Source organism: Colossoma macropomum, unplaced genomic scaffold (genome assembly GCF_904425465.1).
Source record: "Colossoma macropomum unplaced genomic scaffold, Colossoma_macropomum, whole genome shotgun sequence".
NCBI lineage: Eukaryota > Metazoa > Chordata > Actinopteri > Characiformes > Serrasalmidae > Colossoma > Colossoma macropomum.
Window position 1 is genome coordinate 3852113 of NW_023494786.1, and position 18675 is coordinate 3870787.

Here is an 18675-nt window from a genome sequence, read left to right on the forward strand (position 1 = left end):
ATGCAAAAAACATTTCCAGTGTAGAATTTTCAGGTATTTCAGGTATCGATAAACAATTTAGCCATTAAAGTTGAACGGAAAAGACATTCGTATTCGTCGACATTCATAAAATATTACAGACACTTTGCGTTTCTATCGCCCACATCAACGAACTTTTACAGCATATCTGTACGATCAAACTCACGTCTGCTAGGAGAGCATATACATTCGAGCATAATAGTTTAGCAACCTAAAAAATTATGCTTTATTTATGATTAAATAACCCAAACTATTATCAGTGTCAGTTATAATGCCAATAAAAATAAACATAAAAAATAACAGTAATACTAATAATTAGTGCAGTCCGTATTTTCTGTGCTAATTGGTGTAAACAAAAACTGCAGTTATTTTATGTTCAATTTAAAGACGTATTACACTGTAATTGCTCAAGAGCCGCCAAACACTGTCGTTTTATTGGCTCCCTACTGAAACATCTGCATGATTCATGTAAATGATATGTAAATGAGGTGCTGGCAGGCTGGCACTTGATTTCACGCGCGGAAGCTGCTTTTGCTCAAATCTCTGCTCGTTTCCACATCGTACGAAAGTTTTTTGCGCAACTTTGATGAAGAAGGACCAGGTTTATCCTCGTGTGTGTGTGTGTGTGTGTGTGTGTGTGGTCAGCTGCTCTGAGTGTGTTATCCCGAGTCGTGTGTGAGGTGTGAGAGTGTTGATTAATCTGAGTTTCAGGGTGATAATGAACTGATACAGAGGCGTCAGAGTGTCTGCGTAGATTCATCAGTGAGGAGAATTTTAAACAGACGCAAAGTTTCAGCGCTGCACTGCTGACAGTGAGGCAGAAGTAATGCTGAGTTAAAAGAGGAACTCCACCCATTTTCCAAAATTTCCTCCATAATTCAGTGTGTGAGCTGTAATCAGAGTGATTCAGAGTGGTTTGGTGTGAAATGGTTCAGATGCCTTTACAGTGGTGGTGATAGGAACCAGGGGTCGCCATGACTACAACACAAATATAGACATTTTATTTACTATCCAGAACCACGAGTGAACCTACACGAGTCTTCTGAGTTTATGTGGAATGTTGATGATGGAAAATAGTGGAAAATCTGAAATAATAAGTTTTCTTTGGGGACTATTTTGCCTCACAGCGCCCTGCATGTATCCCTCCACCATGAATGGAGTTTAAGTTCTCTAAACTATCATAAAACAGTGTCTCAGTCATCAGGCAGTGAATTCATAACCATTTCATGTAGTAACTTTCTGTGAGGGAGCTTTTAGAGGTGGACGTCTGGTTCCTATCACCACCACTGTGAACAGTTCTGACTCTGTAAGTTTATCTAGAACAGAGAGTTTCACACCAAACCGCTCTGAACAGCTCTGATTACATCTTAACCACTTAATTATGGAGGAATATATAAAAATGGGTGGAGTTCCCCTTTAATATACAGTGTATGTGAGAGTCCTTCAGGTGATTTCTGCTCTGCTTGTTTTCTCCGCCCCCCCACCTGTGTGTGTTTGATTAACTGGGACACACACACACACACACACACACACACACACGCTCACAGGGGGTCAGTGTGGCAGACTGTAGTGTAGAGATTACTCTATTTAAATCTCTCTCTCACCCTCTTCTTCTCTCCATCTTTCTTTCTCCTCACTCTCTTTTCACTCTTTTCTTCTACCTCTCTCCATCACTCTCTATCCTCTCTCTTTTCGTTCCCCTCTCTCTCTCTCTACCACCCTCTTACTCTGTTTTCCTCTCACTCTTTCTCCTTTCCTTCATCTCTCTCTCCCTACCTCCCTCTGTCTCTCTCTCTCCCCCTCTCTTTTTCTCTCTCTCCCTCTGTTATCTCTCTCCCTCTCTCTGTCTCTCTCTCCCTCTCTTTGTCTCTCTCTCCCTCCCCCCTCTCTCTCTCTCATTCTCTCTCCCTCTGTTATCTCTCTCCCTCTCTCTGTCTCTCTCTCCCTCTCTTTGTCTCTCTCTCCCTCTCTTTGTCTCTCTCTCCCTCTGTTTTCTCTCTCCCTCTGTTATCTCTCTCTCATTCTCTCTCCCTCTGTTATCTCTCTCTCTCCCTTTCTATTTCTCTCTCTCTCTCTCTCTCTCTCTCTCATTCTCTCTCCCTCTGTTATCTCTCTCTCCCTGTCTATTTCTCTCTCTCTCTCTCTCTCTCTCTCTCTCATTCTCTCTCCCTCTGTTATCTCTCTCTCATTCTCTCTCCCTCTGTTATCTCTCTCTCTCCCTCTCTATTTCTCTCTCTCTCTTTCTCTCTCTCTCTCTCTCTCTCTCTCTCATTCTCTCTCCCTCCCTCTCTCTCTCTTTCTCTCTCTCTCTTTTTGTACTCTCTCTCTCTGTACTCTCTCTGTGTCTCTCTCCCTCTATTATCTCTTTCTCTCTCTCTCCCTCTGCAGGAGGTCTTCACGGTGGAGTGTAAGTTCAAAGAGAGCGTGTTTGAGAATTACTATGTGATTTATTCGTCCACGCTGTACCGGCAGCACGAGAGCGGCCGCGCCTGGTTCCTCGGCCTCAACAAAGACGGCATCATCATGAAGGGCAACCGCGTCAAAAAAACCAAACCCTGCTCGCACTTCGTCCCCCGCCCCATCGAAGGTGAGCGCTCGCTTACAGAGCCCCAAAAACGGGACCTCTCTCTCTTTACATTAGAGTCTGAGTTTAATGTAAACACACCGATCATGCTGCAGTCCATGCTGTCCATATATAGACACTAAGGCTGTTTTAATGATGTTACAGAAAACAACTCATTTACATGTATCAGCATATTCAGACTACAGCAGTTTAGCCCCGCCCATTCACGCTGAAGTTATAAGGAGTGTTTTGCTCTGGGCTGCTTTTGGAACAAGGCACAGGATGGGGCAGCCAATCAGAACACAGCTAATTTGCATATATCAGTAATAAAGGTACAAAATCAAAAGAAGCCTGTTTAATTTTAAATGATAAAGAGCGAATGGAAAATGACACAAAATAAAATAAAAAATAAAAAACACATTTGCACACCAGATAAGGCAAAATGTGTCAACCATAAAACATAATGTGTAAAGAGTAAATTGCATTGTGTAAAAATGTTAATGTTAAAAATGTAAAGATGGGTGAAGGGTGCAACATGTGTAAAGTATGAAGTGTGAAGCGTAAAGTGTAAATTGCAGACTGTAAAGAGCAACTTGTGAAGTGTAAAGCAGTTTAATGTAAAAAGCCAAAAAAGTGTAATGCAAAAACACGTCACGTAAAGCTTGTTTGTGTAAATTGAAAAGTGTTTCTAAAAAAAACTAAAAAGTGTCATGCAGAAAATATGAGGGATAACAAAGTGTTAAATATGTATGTAAAATTGAAAGTGTAAAGTATAAAGCACAAAGCAAGTTTTTATACGTAAATCAAAAGCATAAGGTACCACGTGTAAGATGAAAGTGTAAAGCGTAAAATGTGTAAAGCAGTAAGCTTAAGTTGTAAAGTGTAAAGCATAAAAAAGTGTAATACTTAATGTGTAAAGCATTAAGCATGTATAATTTACAAATCACAAAGCGTAAAGTGCAGTGTGTAAAGTGCAATGTTTTAGGTGTAAAAAGTCTAAAAAGTGTAGTGTGTAAAGTTGAAAGCTTGAAGTGTAAAGCATAAAATGTGTAAAGCATTAAGCTTAAGCTGTTAAGTGTAAAATGTGTAATGCTTGACATGTAACGTGTAAAGCATAAAACATGCATAATTTCCAAATCATAAAACATAAAGCTCAACGTGTCAGTACAAACAGCGTAAAGTGTAAGGCAAAAAAGTGTAAAGCATAAAGTGTAAATTTTAATTACACACTACTTAAAAACAAAGAGTAAAGCGTAAAGTGTAACTCATAATGTTCACAGTGTAAAGGGTGATGTATACAGTTTTCAGTGTAAAGTGTGATGTGTAAAGTTTACAATGTAGGGTGTGATATGCAAAGTTTACTGTGTAAAGGGTGACGTGTAACATTTACAGTGTGAAGCATGCTGTGTAAAGTTTTACGTGAAAAGTGTGACGTATAACGTTTCCAGTGTAATGGGTGACGTGTGAAGTTTACAGTGTAAAGAATGATGCGTACAGTTTACAGTGTAAAGTGTGACACGCTCACTCTCTCCTCCTCTTCCTCCCCGTTAGTGTGTATGTACAAGGAGCCGTCGCTGCACGAGCTGGACGAGAAGCAGCGCTCCAGGAAAGACTCAGGGACTCCGACCATGAACGGAGGAAAGGAGCTAAACCCGGACTCCAACGAGCAGGACGGATCATAGCTGCTCTCTCTCTCTCACACACACACACGTATATACACACATACACACACACACACACACACATGCAGCACCTCCTGGAGCTGAACGTCACCTTCAACATCAACAACCACCAGAATATCAAAGGAAGAAACCAACTGACGTGAAAACACACTGAAAGGGACGAAACTGAATCCTTGCCTGTGAATATCGTAGAAAGAAAACAGTAGAAAAACAAACAAAAATACGAAATCAGGACATTTTATGCAAAGCCTGCCGAGTGTGTGTCCGACCCGCGTCCCCTCGGAGCCGAGGCGGCGGCGCGTGTGAGTTCTGGAAGGTTAAGCTTTAAGCCATGTACGAATTCTCATGTGTTGATTTACGAATGCAAACGCACTTTTCACGCGCTTCTGTGTGTCGCTCTGCTCATCATTATCAGTCGTTACTATCGACCGTCTCTTTTCTGTTGGTCTGACTCTGTTTGTGGGCGGGAGGTGTGGGGGGGGGAGGGGCTTCACAGTCTGCTCTCTGATTGGCTGAGGTGGTGAATGGTACTGGAGCGCTGGCCTGTGATTGGCTGTGCTGTGATGTCACAAAGGAAATGACCAAACATAGATTTGGATATTTACACGAATATCCAGTGATGTCCGGCTGCAGGCTGAGCTCTAGACTGGCCAAAGCCTCAGCTCGGGAGGAGGGAGCCCCTCAGTGGGTGGATGTTAGCCAACAAGCTAGCTAGCTAAAGAGTTGGTGCGGTATCTCATGCTAATTTTAGGTAAATAAAACACAGTTGTGGTTAGCTGTAGTTACCCTCCCAACTATGTTAGCTAGTGTAGGTAGATTAAACCACTTCCTCACATTAAGCTAGAGACCTAGAACATTAGCTTGTTAGCTAGCTAGCACACCAAAACAGTGGCTTTAAACTAACCTGTGATTATTAAAGCTTGGCCTTCACTTTGAGCCATAAATTTCTCAAAAAGCACCTTTGTTAGTGCTATTTCTTTCTAGCACCTCTATGGGATTTCTAGTTGTATGTTAGCGCTAAGCTAACTGTAGATTAAACACAAGTTTGAAGCTCGCAAATAATACTAACATATATTTGACTTTTTCAGTAGGTTTTCCATTTTTAACAACTGAAACCTGGTTAGACTACAGCTTATTTTCACAGTCACTTATCTAGAACTTAGAGAAGATCTAGACTGACGTTGATTCTCTCTTTAAATTGGTGCCAGTCTGTATCTGCGTAGATACCAAAGAGAGACCAATTCCGATTGGACGGTGTACCATTGGGCGTTTTGTTTTCAACTAAAACTTAAAGAGTTTTAAAACGACTTTTATTGCAATACTTACAATTTAAATACAATGAGTACGATAATTCTATTAAATAAAAAAGAACCAAAAATTAAACATATTTTTTTAGTTCTCGCAAATCATTAGCACTTCTCTGAAGGTCCTGAGGGTTCCTCGCTGTAACTACATCGTAAAGAATTTATTTACGCTACAAAATTTAACCTAACATTAATGTGAGCTACGTTACCAACACTTTAGCAATCTAACTTCGATAGCTATTTTGCTCCCTAGCTGAGGCTCCGCCCAGTCTGCGGTTTGATCTGCGGTGCTTCAAATGTCTGGAAATTTCCCTACGAAGGTGTTTGCGCGATGGGGGATCCTTAACTGCCGTTTGTCTTATCGCAGTCACAGTCTGTGTTTTTTGTAGATTTTATTTTGTAGCATTTGGCGAGACCGGCGGGGGATGGACGTTTAAACAGCTGCTTTACGAATAAAAACAAAAGCGACGGTGGTGAACAAACCACGGCCGATTTTTAACGATGTCTTAATGTTTTTTGAAAACTCCCCCCCCCCGCGCCTTTACGACTATTAATACTATGATTATGATTGTTATTATACTAAGCTGCTAATTTTACGCTAAACTACTAAAGTTATACTGAAAGCTTGCCTCTCTTTATCCTGCATGAGCATGTCCAGACTCTCTCTGTGCTTGATCTCATTGTGTTCGACCTCGTTGGCCCTTGTTTATCAAAGTTGCGTACGAGCAAATATAATCGTGAAAAAAAGAGAGTACGCAAATTTTGCTCTTCGGGTTCATATCAGTTTTACTAGGGCTGTCAAAACGATCGCGTTAACATGGTGTTAACATTGGTGGCGCTAATTCATAAGAGTGAATCTGTACGATAAATTCACGTCTGGTGTAAATTTGTGCAAAAATAGTTAATAACCTAAAAATGATTGGTTTGCAGGTACATAAGCAAAGTAATTATCAACATTATCAGTATGTATCATAATCATTGAAAATATTAATGGTAACAAAAATCGCTCAATGGCCTATAACCCTGCTGGACTGTTTTTTTTTTTACATCTTTTATTCAAATCTGCATAAATTAGGGAGTGTTTTATGTAAATTGTATGTAAATGAAGGTAAATGACACAAAAGTGGGCTGAGCCAAGTGCTTCACACCTTACATCTCAAATTTGCATTCATTTCTAAGCAAATGCATCTTACAAAAAAAGAAGGTTCTACAAGTGTTCTTTGGTAAAGACGATGGTTCTATATAGAACCATGAACACTCGTGAACGTTAAATGCTTCTTTTCATGGTGGAATCGTTCTTCAGATTGTTTTGTGTATGGTTCTATATAGAACCGAAAAGGATTCTGGAATTGTGTACAACGTCAAGCTTGTAATAGAAGAACTGTTTTTTGGTGCTGTACAGAACCGTTTTCAAAGGGGTTCCATATAGAACCATTTACAACACAGCTTCCATCAATCTGAACAACGATTTCACCATGGAAAGAACCATTTAATCACGTAAATGGTTTTGGACTGGTTATGGTTCTACATAGAACCACTGTCTATGTACTGTCAGAACCCTTGAAGAGCCATCTTTATAAGAATGTAGGGCTTGACATCTAGTGAGAGTGTATATCATATATTATATATATACAGTCAGTGAGTGTACATGTCATATATATCATAGTCAGTAAGTGTATGTATCGTATGTCAAATGTACAATCAATGAGTGTATATATCATATATATAAAATATACAGTCAATGAGTCTATATGTCAAGTTTCTCATATATACAGTCAATTAGCATATATGTCACATGTATATCATATATACAGTGTGTATATATCATATATAGGTCAGATATATCATATATACAGTCGATAGGTAGACTAATAAAGGCTGTATTTGAACAAGAGCGCTACAATCACAGATCTCTCAGACTGACACACTGCAGCTGGGCTTCAGCCTGCACGGCTACGGGTGGGTTGAAGGGTCAAACTAGGAGAGCGTGTTTTGACAGCCCTAGTGTGCATCCGTTACACTATACAACAAGCAGCTTCACAGCAGCTCGTGTTTTACTGGTGCGATCTTCTCCGATATCACTAAATTGGTAGAACCGCAATGTTGCTGATATGAGTGATATATCGGTCGGGCCCTCTCTGCTCTCACTGTGTGTGTGCTCTGTGTGTGTGTGAGCTCTAATTGATTGTACACACTCTCCCCAGTGTGTATTTCCTGCCAAAAGCACAGACTGCCCTCACACACACACACACACACACACACACACACACACACACGCACACACGTAACTCTGCAGTAAGCCTGAATCTGATTGGCCACTGAGGTCCAGCTCGCTCCTCCATCCAGCAAACGTTCGTTGCTCAGAAAGAGCCAATCAGCAGTGCTTTGCTAAAGGGGGCGGGGTTTGTGAGAAGTCTTCCATTAGGAGAGCAGCACCAGCATCACCTGCACGTGTCAGGGGGCGGGGTTACGGGTTCGGGGGCGGGGTCAGTGGGGGGATGTCACTGGCTGGTTCACTGCAAAAATGATATCTTTTACAAGTGAGTTCATCTCAAATCTGGTCAATGTGTTCAATATTTCTCAACAATGTTGCTCTAAGAATATTATAAAGATTATTTGACCTGAATGTAATATTGCTGGTGATGGGATTAATATAAAAATATTATGAGAACATTTGACTTATTTCTAGACATTTTTACGAGTAAATTTTAACTTTTAAATTTTAAATTTTGTTACATTAAAAAATGCAAATTATTGTGCATAAACTTTTTTGTCTGAACAGAACTAGGCATCAGGCTGCGGCCTATCAAAGTAAAGTGGGCACAGAGGGGGCGGGGCTTATCCACCAACCCTCCAATTACTGTGCTTTTATTCTGAAGAGTTTTTAAATTGAAAAAGTTGTGATGTTTGGGGTTTATTTTGTCAGAATTCGGCACGGCAACAGCTAAATTGTCCACGTTAATAGTTAATTCCACGTGTAAAAGCTCTGATTTTTGCAGTGTAAATAAAGATGTCTGCCTGCGTTTGAGAGAAAACTTTAATTTTTGATTACTGCCTAAAGTTAACGATGTTTTTTGTGTTTGTTAATGTTTGCACCTTAATGACGAACCACATACAGAACCATGATGTAAATGATTGTCTTAAAAAAACATCGCAAGAAGATCAGAAGGATGAAAAGATAATTTACCAATTAAAAATAATGAAACCAAATACAGGAGTGATAGTGTTTAATTCAACCACACACAATAACACACACACTAACCCACACACACAAACGCACTAGCCCACACACAGACTAACACACACAGTCACATACACACACACACACACACACACACATACACACATACACAATAACACAAACACACTAACCCACACACACACTAGCCCACACACAGACTAACACGCACAGTAACATACACACACACACACACACACACACACACACACACATACACAATAACACAAACACACTAACACACACACACAGTAACATATACACACTAACACACACACTAACATACACACCCTAACATATATATGCACTAACACACATAAACACTTGAACACACACATTAACACCTACATGCACACCAACACACAACACACAACCATACACACTAACACACACATAGACTAACACACACACACACACACACACATTAACACCTACACACACATACATACATTAACCCCCACACACACAAATACCACGGCTCAAATGTTTGGAATCAGTTTTCAATGTAACAAAAAATGCAGATTTTTCTGTTATGACTTCACTGCACTACAACTTCAGTTAATTAGCTGTAAATAGATGGACTGATTTTCTAAATTGATTTTCTACTGACAGAATTGACAATTCTGAAGTGACTGTGAAAGCTGCAGAACCCACAGTTGTAATGTAATAGAAAGCTGCTCCTTCTGGTGTAGCTCACTGTATTTCAGTCAATTAGTCACTGTATAAATCACTACTGAATAAATTAACACCAATAATTACATTATTACATTAGAACTGAGTCCAAACTTCTGAACGCCAGTAGATACTCATCACAGCCATGGGGTGTGTCTGAGAGAGCGTGTGAGCGTGAGAGATGTTTCTGGAAAGTGTAGTGTGTGTGTATGTGTGTGTGTGTGTGTGTGTGTGTGTGTGTGTGTGTGTGTGTGTTTGAACTGGAAGTGTCTAAAAATAAACGTCACTGTTTTTCCTCCGTTTGTGTTCCACTCAGAACAGATCATTATTAATATTTCATAAAGAGCCTACAAATATGCTTTCATCAGTGTGTGTGTGTGTGTGTGTGTGTGTGTGTGTGTGTGAGTGTGAGTGTGTGTGTTTAACAGATAATTCAGCCGAGCATGACAGAAACGGTCGTGCTGCCGCTGCTGCTGTGACGAGTTTTTTAAAGACAGTTTTGCGCTTCCTGAAATAGTGCTGGCGTGCAGATCACTGATAAAGTGATGCTGTACTTTAAAGCTCCATCACTACACAGACACACATACTCATAACCTGATTCTAACACTGCATTCTTACAGTGATAGATCAATAAAAACACCCCCGTTACACCCATTATAGTCAATCAGCCAAGACATGCTGGATCGGCTTCTTTAGTTTTGCACATTACATAGGTTTAAATGAAACCACTTAACGTGGTTACATTCAAATACATTTACAAACCCAGTTCCAAAGAGTTGGGACTGGTCAAATGTCTCTGTCTCTATATCTGTGTCCGTATCTTTGTGATGATCCAGCTCAGAAATCCAGTTCAAACACTTCCTGAATCTGTAGAGTCGCCCTTTCCATTCCCTCTCATCACAAGATCATACGAGACTCACATCCGGAGTTATGAGCCTATGAAGAGGGGCTGAGATACACGTCATCTGCCTCTCACCGTGTGGAACTGGTGGATTCGTGTGTCCGTCTACATTCTGTGTGAAACTGACCAACGGACACTCAGGAAATCACTAAGGACTGACCATCACGCTGGAAACCCTTCATTCTTCATTCAGTCCACATCAGAGACTCATGTTAAACGGCGTGCAGAGAAGGATTTAAGGAGATATGAACAAAACTGAGAGGATGACCTCAGACCACAGAAGGTTAAAAACAGAAAGCAGTGATTTGTAAATTCGTATTTCAAAGAAGAAGCACAAAAGATGAGATAATGTGTTACTTTACCCTCTCAACTACTTTGTGTTTTCTACATACGCTCATTCTGAAACGCCGCCGACTTCTCTGGGCTTGAGCTCAACTGAAATGCTCAGTGAAAATGTGTACTGTGGTCTGACCTTTTAGATTGCGTCAAACTTTCGGATTGTTTATGGAAACAATGAATGTTGTGTAGAAGAAAAGGACCATCCAGATTGTTACCAGCGTAAACTTCTAAATCTAGCATCTGTCATGGTGTGGGGGAGGTATTAGTGGGTAACCTGCACATCTTATTAACACTGAACACATTTGAGAGCAATGTATGCTGCCTTTTAGATGACGTCTTTTTCAGGGACGTCCACACTATTGAATCAGGTTCTTCAAGGGCTCTTTAGTAAAGACAGTGATTCTATATAAAATCACAAACACTCAAAGAACCACTTACAAGCTTAAATGGTTCTCTGCATGGTGAAATAGTTCTTCAGATTGATGGAGAATGTGTTGCATTTGGTTCTATATAGAACCTTTTAAAAAAAAAAAACGAAACTCAGCAGAGGAAACTGAAGATAACTGGATGTATGACTCTTAAATCAATAAACTGAATCTTAAAACAAGTTTTTTAGTGAAGGAGAACAGTGCAAACCGGTACTCTATCTGATGTAGCTTGTTTTTACCACTGAATTATACAATTTTGAGACTTTCTGACTTGTTGAGACTTGAAAGTAAGTAAATAACTTTTAAAACCAGATCATTAATCAGTATTTCCAGATCTAAGATTTTAAATCTTGGCAAGCAGAGAACAGTTTGCAGTTTGGGGGGCATTTGCATCATCACTGAACCATATCGCTGATAAAAATTCAACACTTAAGGTGGAACGGAAAAATTCAAAAAAGAAGCTGGTGAATGAGAAGCGACTTCAGCCACATAAAAAAATCTAACGTTGAGAGACATTTTGCAAGAAACTGTTCTATGTTTGTGGAAAAGTTTCCTGCCAGAGATGTGAGAAAAGCAGCTATAGCTGAATTAAAGCTTGAAGCAGAGCAAAGTAAGTCTGTGTTTATGTTTACATTATATTTTTTAGCCTATACTAGCACATTAGCGCATACTGAAATATGTTTACAGCCAAGATGGTAAAATGGACATAAAACATTATGACTCCCAAGGTGGTATGACCCATGGGTTATAGGAAAAAGCAAGTGGACAACAATTACAACACAAAAGAGCCAGTGAACGATAACTCCAACATAAAAATCAGCAGCAAAACGTAAGATGGAGGATACATGAGGCTGTAGGAGGGATGTATTCAAAGAAAAGATTTGGGTGACTATTGGCTTCTAGTGTTTGTTAACTACATTAACCCTGTAGCTTGAGTTATAAACTAAAGAGGCAAAATTTGGGCTCTGAGCACATCTCAGCCGATCGACTACACCTGGAGAAAGTTTACTTTTTATATTTTGCCAAATTTATTTGATTAGATTGCTGTGGATAAGAGCGTCTGCCAAATGTATAGATCCTGCAATAACAAGATCAACTAACCCCATTTATCGCAGTCACTCTGGTTCTCACAGTTTGCTGACTCAGATCTGATCTCCTCACACTGAATTACAGTTGGCTCCCAGCCAGCAAGTGTGTGTGTGTGTGTGTGTGATATCTATAGATCTACAGGACTGTACATTTGTGTGTGTGCAGCAGTAGAATGTTCATTGTCTGCCCTCTGCTGGTGGAGAGTGTGCAGTGCAGTGGTTCATGCATACACTACATGGCCACAAGTATGTGGACACCCCTCCTAATGATTGAGTTCAGGCGTTTCAGCCACACCCATTATAACAGGTGTATAAAATCAAGCACACAGCCTTGCAGTCTACATAGACAAACTCTGACAGTAGAGGGTCGTACTGATGAGCTCAGTGACTTCAAACATAGCACTGTCATAGGATGCCACCTCTGACCACAAGTCAGTTTGTGAAATTTCTGCCCTGCTAGATCTGCCCTAGACAACTGTAAGTGTTATTACTGTGAAATGGACCAACAACAGCTCAGCCACAAAGTGGTAGACCACGCAGACTTGGAGCGAGTGTTGAAGCACAGCCGCATTGACCTGCCTCTAGAAGCAACATCAGCAAGAACTGTTCATCAGGAGCTTCATGAAGTGGGTTTCCCTGGCTGAGCAGCTGCACACAAGCCTAAGATCACTATGCGCAATGCCAAGTGTCGGCTGGAGTGGTGTAAAGCGCCACCACTGGACTCTGCAACAGTGGAACTGTGTTCTCTGGATTGATGAATCAGCTTCAGTCTGATGATGAATTTGGGTTTGGTGGACGTCAGGAGAACGTTACCCGCCTGACTGCACTGTGCCAACAGTAAAGTTTGGTGGAGGAGGGATGATGGGCTGGGCTGTTTTTCAGGGTTTGGGCGCTTAGTTCCAGTGAAGGGTGATGTTGATGCTACAGCACAAAGACATTGTACACAGTTATCTGCTTCCAGCTTTGTGGGAACAGTTTGGGGTAGAACCTTTCCTGTTCCAGCATGACTGAGCCCCAGTGCACAAAGCAGCTCCATAAAGACATGACTGGGTGAGTTTGGTGTGGAAGAGCTTGACTGGCCCTCACAGAGCCCTGACCTCAACCCCATCAAACACCTTTGGGATGAACTAGAACGGAGATTGTGAGTCAGACCCTCTCGTCCAACATCAGTGTCTGACCTCACAAATGCTCTTCTGGATGAATGGACAGAAATTCCCACAGACTCTCTGCAACATCTTGTAGAAAGATTCCCAGAAGAGTGGAACCTGTTAAAGGTACTAAACTGTTACTGGGTCAGTTCCTCTCTTGTCACTGGGGTGGTTCTCTCAAGGGTTCATCTCAGTACCTTTAGTCAGGGAACATAACTGTACCACACACCCCATCTCGTCTGTTTTAAAACATTCCGTTATGAAAAGGTACAAATACGAACTTTGTTTTGACTATATATTGTATGTGTTTGTGTGTGTGTGTGTATATATATATATATATATATATATATATATATATATGTATATATATATACACATATATAGCAAAAGATGGTATCTTGGCAAGTGAAGTTATCTTAAATCTGGTCTATCCAAAATTTATTTCAAATATATATATATTTATATATTTTATATACGGCTCCACTACTGACCCCACTACTGCTGTACCACCCCTCCCCCACCACACCACAGTGAATGGAGCCTTATTCATTAGAGCAGCCAATCACACACACACACACACACACACACACTGTGCCCTTCACGATCCCCTGTGTGTGACCTCTCTGTCTCTTTCACCATTTTCCAGATAAGTGTGTTCTTCATATATCACAGCAGACGACCGAGCGTCTTTACAGTCTTCATGCTGCAGAGAACCTGCTGACGCAGCACATTACACATTTCACACTTCAGCAGCCGGCCTGCAGGGGGCGCCAGAGGAGCACAGACTAAGAACCAGCACACACTGAACCTCTGTGGATCCCTCTCAGTGTGCAGAGCCACACAGTTCCACACAGTGAACCTCCAGGTCCCTCTCAGTGTGCAGAGCCACACAGTTCCACACAGTGAACCTCCAGATCCCTCTCAGTGTGCAGAGCCACACAGTTCCACACAGTGAACCTCCAGGTCCCTCTCAGTGTGCAGAGCCACACAGTTCCACACAGTGAGCTGGAGTTCCTGCTTTATGCTCAGTGTTCAGCCAGCGTCGCTGTGGCTATGATGGAGATGATGATGTTTCTAAAATAGATTATTATATGATTATAGATCTGTAAGGGTGTCAGTACAGTGTGTGTTATAGGCGCGTTATAGATTATTATATAATTATAAATCTGTAAGGGTGTCAGTACAGTGTGTGTTATAGGTGCGTTATAGATTATTATATGATTATAGATCAGTAAGGGTGTCAGTACAGTGTGTGTGTTATAGGTGCGTTATAGATTATTATATGATTATAGATCAGTAAAGGTGTCAGTACAGTGTGTGTGTTATAGGTGTGTTATAGATTATTATATGATTATAGATCAGTAAGGGTGTCAGTACAGTGTGTGTGTTATAGGTGTGTTATAGATTATTATATGATTATAGATCAGTAAGGTTGTCAGTACAGTGTGTGTGTTATAGGTGTGTTATAGATTATTATATGATTATAGATCAGTAAGGGTGTCAGTACAGTGTGTGTGTTATAGGTGTGTTATAGATTATTATATGATTATAGATCAGTAAGGGTATCAGTACAGTGTGTGTGTTATAGGTGTGTTATAGATTATTATTTGATTATAGATCAGTAAGGGTGTCAGTACAGTGTGTGTGTTATAGGTGTGTTATAGATTATTATATGATTATTGATCAGTAAGGGTGTCAGTACAGTGTGTGTGTTATAGGTGTGTTATAGATTATTATATGATTATAGATCAGTAAGGGTGTCAGTACAGTGTGTGTGTTATAGGTGTGTTATAGATTATTATATGATTATAGATCAGTAAGGGTGTCAGTACAGTGTGTGTGTTATAGGTGTGTTATAGATTATTATATGATTATAGATCAGTAAGGGTGTCAGTTATAGATCCTCCCTCTGCTCCCTTGTTGTGAAATTTCCGGAAGGCGCGGGGTTTCCCGTGTGGGCGGAGCCTGACGGAGCGCGAGCTTCCGCTCAGTTCGAGCAGGACAGCCTGAGAGTAAGAGACTCTGTAAGATACACTTACATGCGCACACACACACACACGGAGGACACACCGCCGGTTGGGACCTCGCGGCTCGGACTGCACTGCCCGCGCGCGCCTGTTTTCTGTGTGTTTGTGTCATCGCGCGTGCTGGCTGAGTGTTTCAGTTTGACTGTTGTGAAATCAGGCTGTTTGCTGTCCGCGCGCGCAGTTCCGGTGAGTTTGTGAAAGGCGCGCGCAGGTCCCGCTCCGCTGCTCAGAGAGCAGCCCTAAATCACGAGCGTTCTGACCGTAAGTTGTGTGTGTGTGTGTGTATGTGTGGCACCGATAAGCCGCCCTGCGCCGGGACCTCCTACAGACCACCGGGACCAGAGAGCGCGAGGTGAGTGTGTATGTATATATATATATATATATATATATATATATATATATATATATATATATATATAATAAAATTAATTTACTTGTTACCACAGGAAGTAATTTTTTTAGGTTGACCTGATGAGCCATTTTTAACAGTGTGTGTATATCTATGTCAATATCTACATCAATATAACTATATGTATATCGATCTCTCTCTCTCTCTCTCTCTCTCTCTCTCTCTCTCTCTCTATATATATATATATATATATATGTATATATATACATACTGCACTTTAAATATGATAACTGACTGTAACAATCCCCCAAGCTCGTATAGACATATAATCTATCTATACAGTTATATATAACATATAATTATTCTATATAATTTTTCAAATCTTTTCTGTGTTGATGATTTACTGCAGTAGTTGTAGGTAATCAGTGCTGTACTGACTGATATGATGGTCAGCTGTGTATGTGTGTATTCTGTGTGTATGTCGTGTGTGTTTATTGTATGTGTATGTGTTTATTGTGTGTGTACGTTGTGTGTATATATATGTATATATATATATATATATATATATATATGGGCGAGGGGGGTAAAAATGACAGAAATCACCCACTGTAAAAAACTGCCGCTCTCCTGCTCTTCTCCTTTTCACTGTGTGAACTTTTATAAAGCTCTAATATCTATAGAATTACTCATTACTTTATTCTATATAAACAAATGAGCTTATTAATCACTATATAACACAAGACATATCTGACAAACATTCCTTACTGAGCTGAAAAATTAACAAACTGACTGTAATCATCCCCCAGCCTTATATAAACACTCCAGTATATGATGATGGTCAGCATATGATGGTCAGTTCTCACTCCTCTCGCTGCTTAAACTCAGTTAGACAGCAGAAAGTCTTAAATAACATTTATCAACCCTGGGGGCGGGGCTACCCAGACTGCTCTGTGCTTTTGTTTTGTTTTTACTGACCTGTAATTTTGTGTGAGGGTGTTAGCCTGACGGTGTTGTGTGCTGCGGTGAGGCTGTGCAGGGTTTCGCTTCGTTGTCGTGAGTTTGAATCTCGGCAGATTTGAGGAGTCAGAGAATCGAGGTCAGTCTGGACTTTATCAGCTGAAGCTCCTAACGACAGTCCTTCACCTGCCTAACCAGCCCTAACGAGCCAATTAAGGCCTGACGAGTTCAATGAGTTCTGAGACTTTACAAAGGGAGGGGTGTCCAGACTTTTGCACACGTTACAGTTACCGCTGATTTTTTTTCTCCCATTTTTAAGATCAAATATAAACTAACTGTTCATTAACATTTGCAGAAAAAGTGTGAATGTGTGTGGATTGTGTGTGTGTGTGTGTGTGTGTGTATATTGTAGGCGTTGTACATATACTGTGTGTGTATTTAGTGTGTATTGTGTGTGTACGTGTGTAGGTGTGTATATTTTGTGTGTATATTGTGTGCATATGTGTGTGTATGTGTATACTGTGTGTGTATTGTGTGCGTGTACTGTGTGTGTATACTGTGTGTGTGTGTATTGTGTGCGTGTACTGTGTGTGTATTTTGTGTGTGTGTGTATTGTGTGCGTGTACTGTGTGTGCATATGTGTGTGTATGTGTATACTGTGTGTGTATTGTGTGCGTGTACTGTGTGTGTATACTGTGTGTGTGTGTATTGTGTGCGTGTACTGTGTGTGTATTTTGTGTGTGTGTGTGTATTGTGTGCGTGTACTGTGTGTGTATACTGTGTGTGTGTGTATTGTGTGCGTGCACTGTGTGGGTGTATACTGTGTGTGTGTATTGTGTGCATGTACTGTGTGTGTATACTGTGTGTGTTTGTGTGTGTGTTTGTGTGTACTGTGTGTGTATACTGTGTGTGTGTGTGTGTGTGTTTGTGTGTATTGTGTGTGTGTATACTGTGTGTGTATTTGTAGTGTAATTGGCTCTGAAGTTGAGGACTCTATTGACCGGCTGAATCTCCTGATTGATCTGACGGCATTATGTGATTGGTGGGAGTGTGTGATGTGATTAGTGTTGATCAGGTCAGTGTGTGTGTGTGTGTGTGTGTGTGTGTGTGTGTGTGTGTGGTAATGGATGGAGTGTGTCTGAAGGTTGGTCCTAATGAATGCGTGCAGCGTCTAATTCCTCTCTAATGCATCTCAGACAAATTAAACACACTCATTTGTAAGACTCGGATAAGGAGAGCGGAGCTTTTATCTGATCTGTGTGTGACGCTGTTTTAGACTCTGCTCAACATAATCGCATTTCCCTCAAAACTCAGAGAAAGAGTGCACGACATGCACTCTACGAATGAATAGAATTTGCTGGTAATGTCAAAGTTTTGACGTCAACATGATAAATCATTAAACTGTGCTGTTATGATGTCTCTATTACTATAGACAAGTCACAGGAGAGCGACTAGATGCATATTAGCCAGTTTAGATTTGAGATAAAGATATAAAGGTCTCGTACACCTAGTGTGTTTAGCGCCACCAAGTGTTCTTGACAGTGTGCAGCATTTTTCCAAATTTGTTCAAACTGAGGTCTCCCAATAAAAAACTATGAAGTATTTAAATCTCACATATTTACAGTGATTATATTCTGATCTGTTTAAACCCCAAAACATTAATAGAGACAGTAATAAGCTAAATATATGCACAATCATCATTCATAGGGAACTTTCTAGTGGGAGGAGTCTGTCTCAAACCCTAACCCCTAAATTTACATAATATATTTAAAAAAATCTTTTCATATTTTTGTTCTTTTTAAGATATTTTTTTTATTTAAAGTGAAGTTGAGTTGAGTTTATCATGAGTTTAATTTTTAAATAAAAAATGCTGCCCCACGCTTTCATGTCACTACACAGAGTTTTAGTTTGTGGGTGGAGCCTCATTTTAGCCACACCCCTGCATTTCAGAGCAGGAAGTG

General features: G+C 40.5%; 2 protein-coding genes across 10 annotated transcripts in view; both read left to right on the plus strand.

Annotated features, from left to right (window-relative positions):
• fgf12b (fibroblast growth factor 12b) overlaps nt 1-8777 on the plus strand; it is a 55185-nt gene extending 46408 nt beyond the window's left edge. For 5 of the 6 annotated variants that reach the window (XM_036558188.1, XM_036558180.1, XM_036558197.1 and 2 more), the window contains exons 4-5: nt 2407-2605; nt 4133-8777. In XM_036558188.1, the coding sequence (XP_036414081.1) occupies nt 2407-2605; nt 4133-4263 (330 nt within the window). In that variant the 3' untranslated portion in view covers nt 4264-8777. Of the gene's footprint in view, nt 1-2406; nt 2606-2725; nt 2729-4132 lie in introns of all 6 variants that reach the window. The other variant, XM_036558171.1, reaches the window with a different exon arrangement.
• A 6546-nt stretch (nt 8778-15323) lies between these two features.
• Nucleotides 15324-18675, plus strand: part of LOC118798495 (interleukin-1 receptor accessory protein) — a 34055-nt gene continuing 30703 nt past the window's right edge. The window contains exon 1 of one of the 4 annotated variants that reach the window (XM_036557884.1): nt 15324-15393. Coding sequence is in view for 1 of the 4 variants with exons in the window: in XM_036557876.1 (XP_036413769.1) it covers nt 15693-15760 (68 nt within the window). In the remaining 3 variants the exon portion in view is untranslated. The other 3 variants (XM_036557899.1, XM_036557876.1, XM_036557891.1) reach the window with 3 other exon arrangements.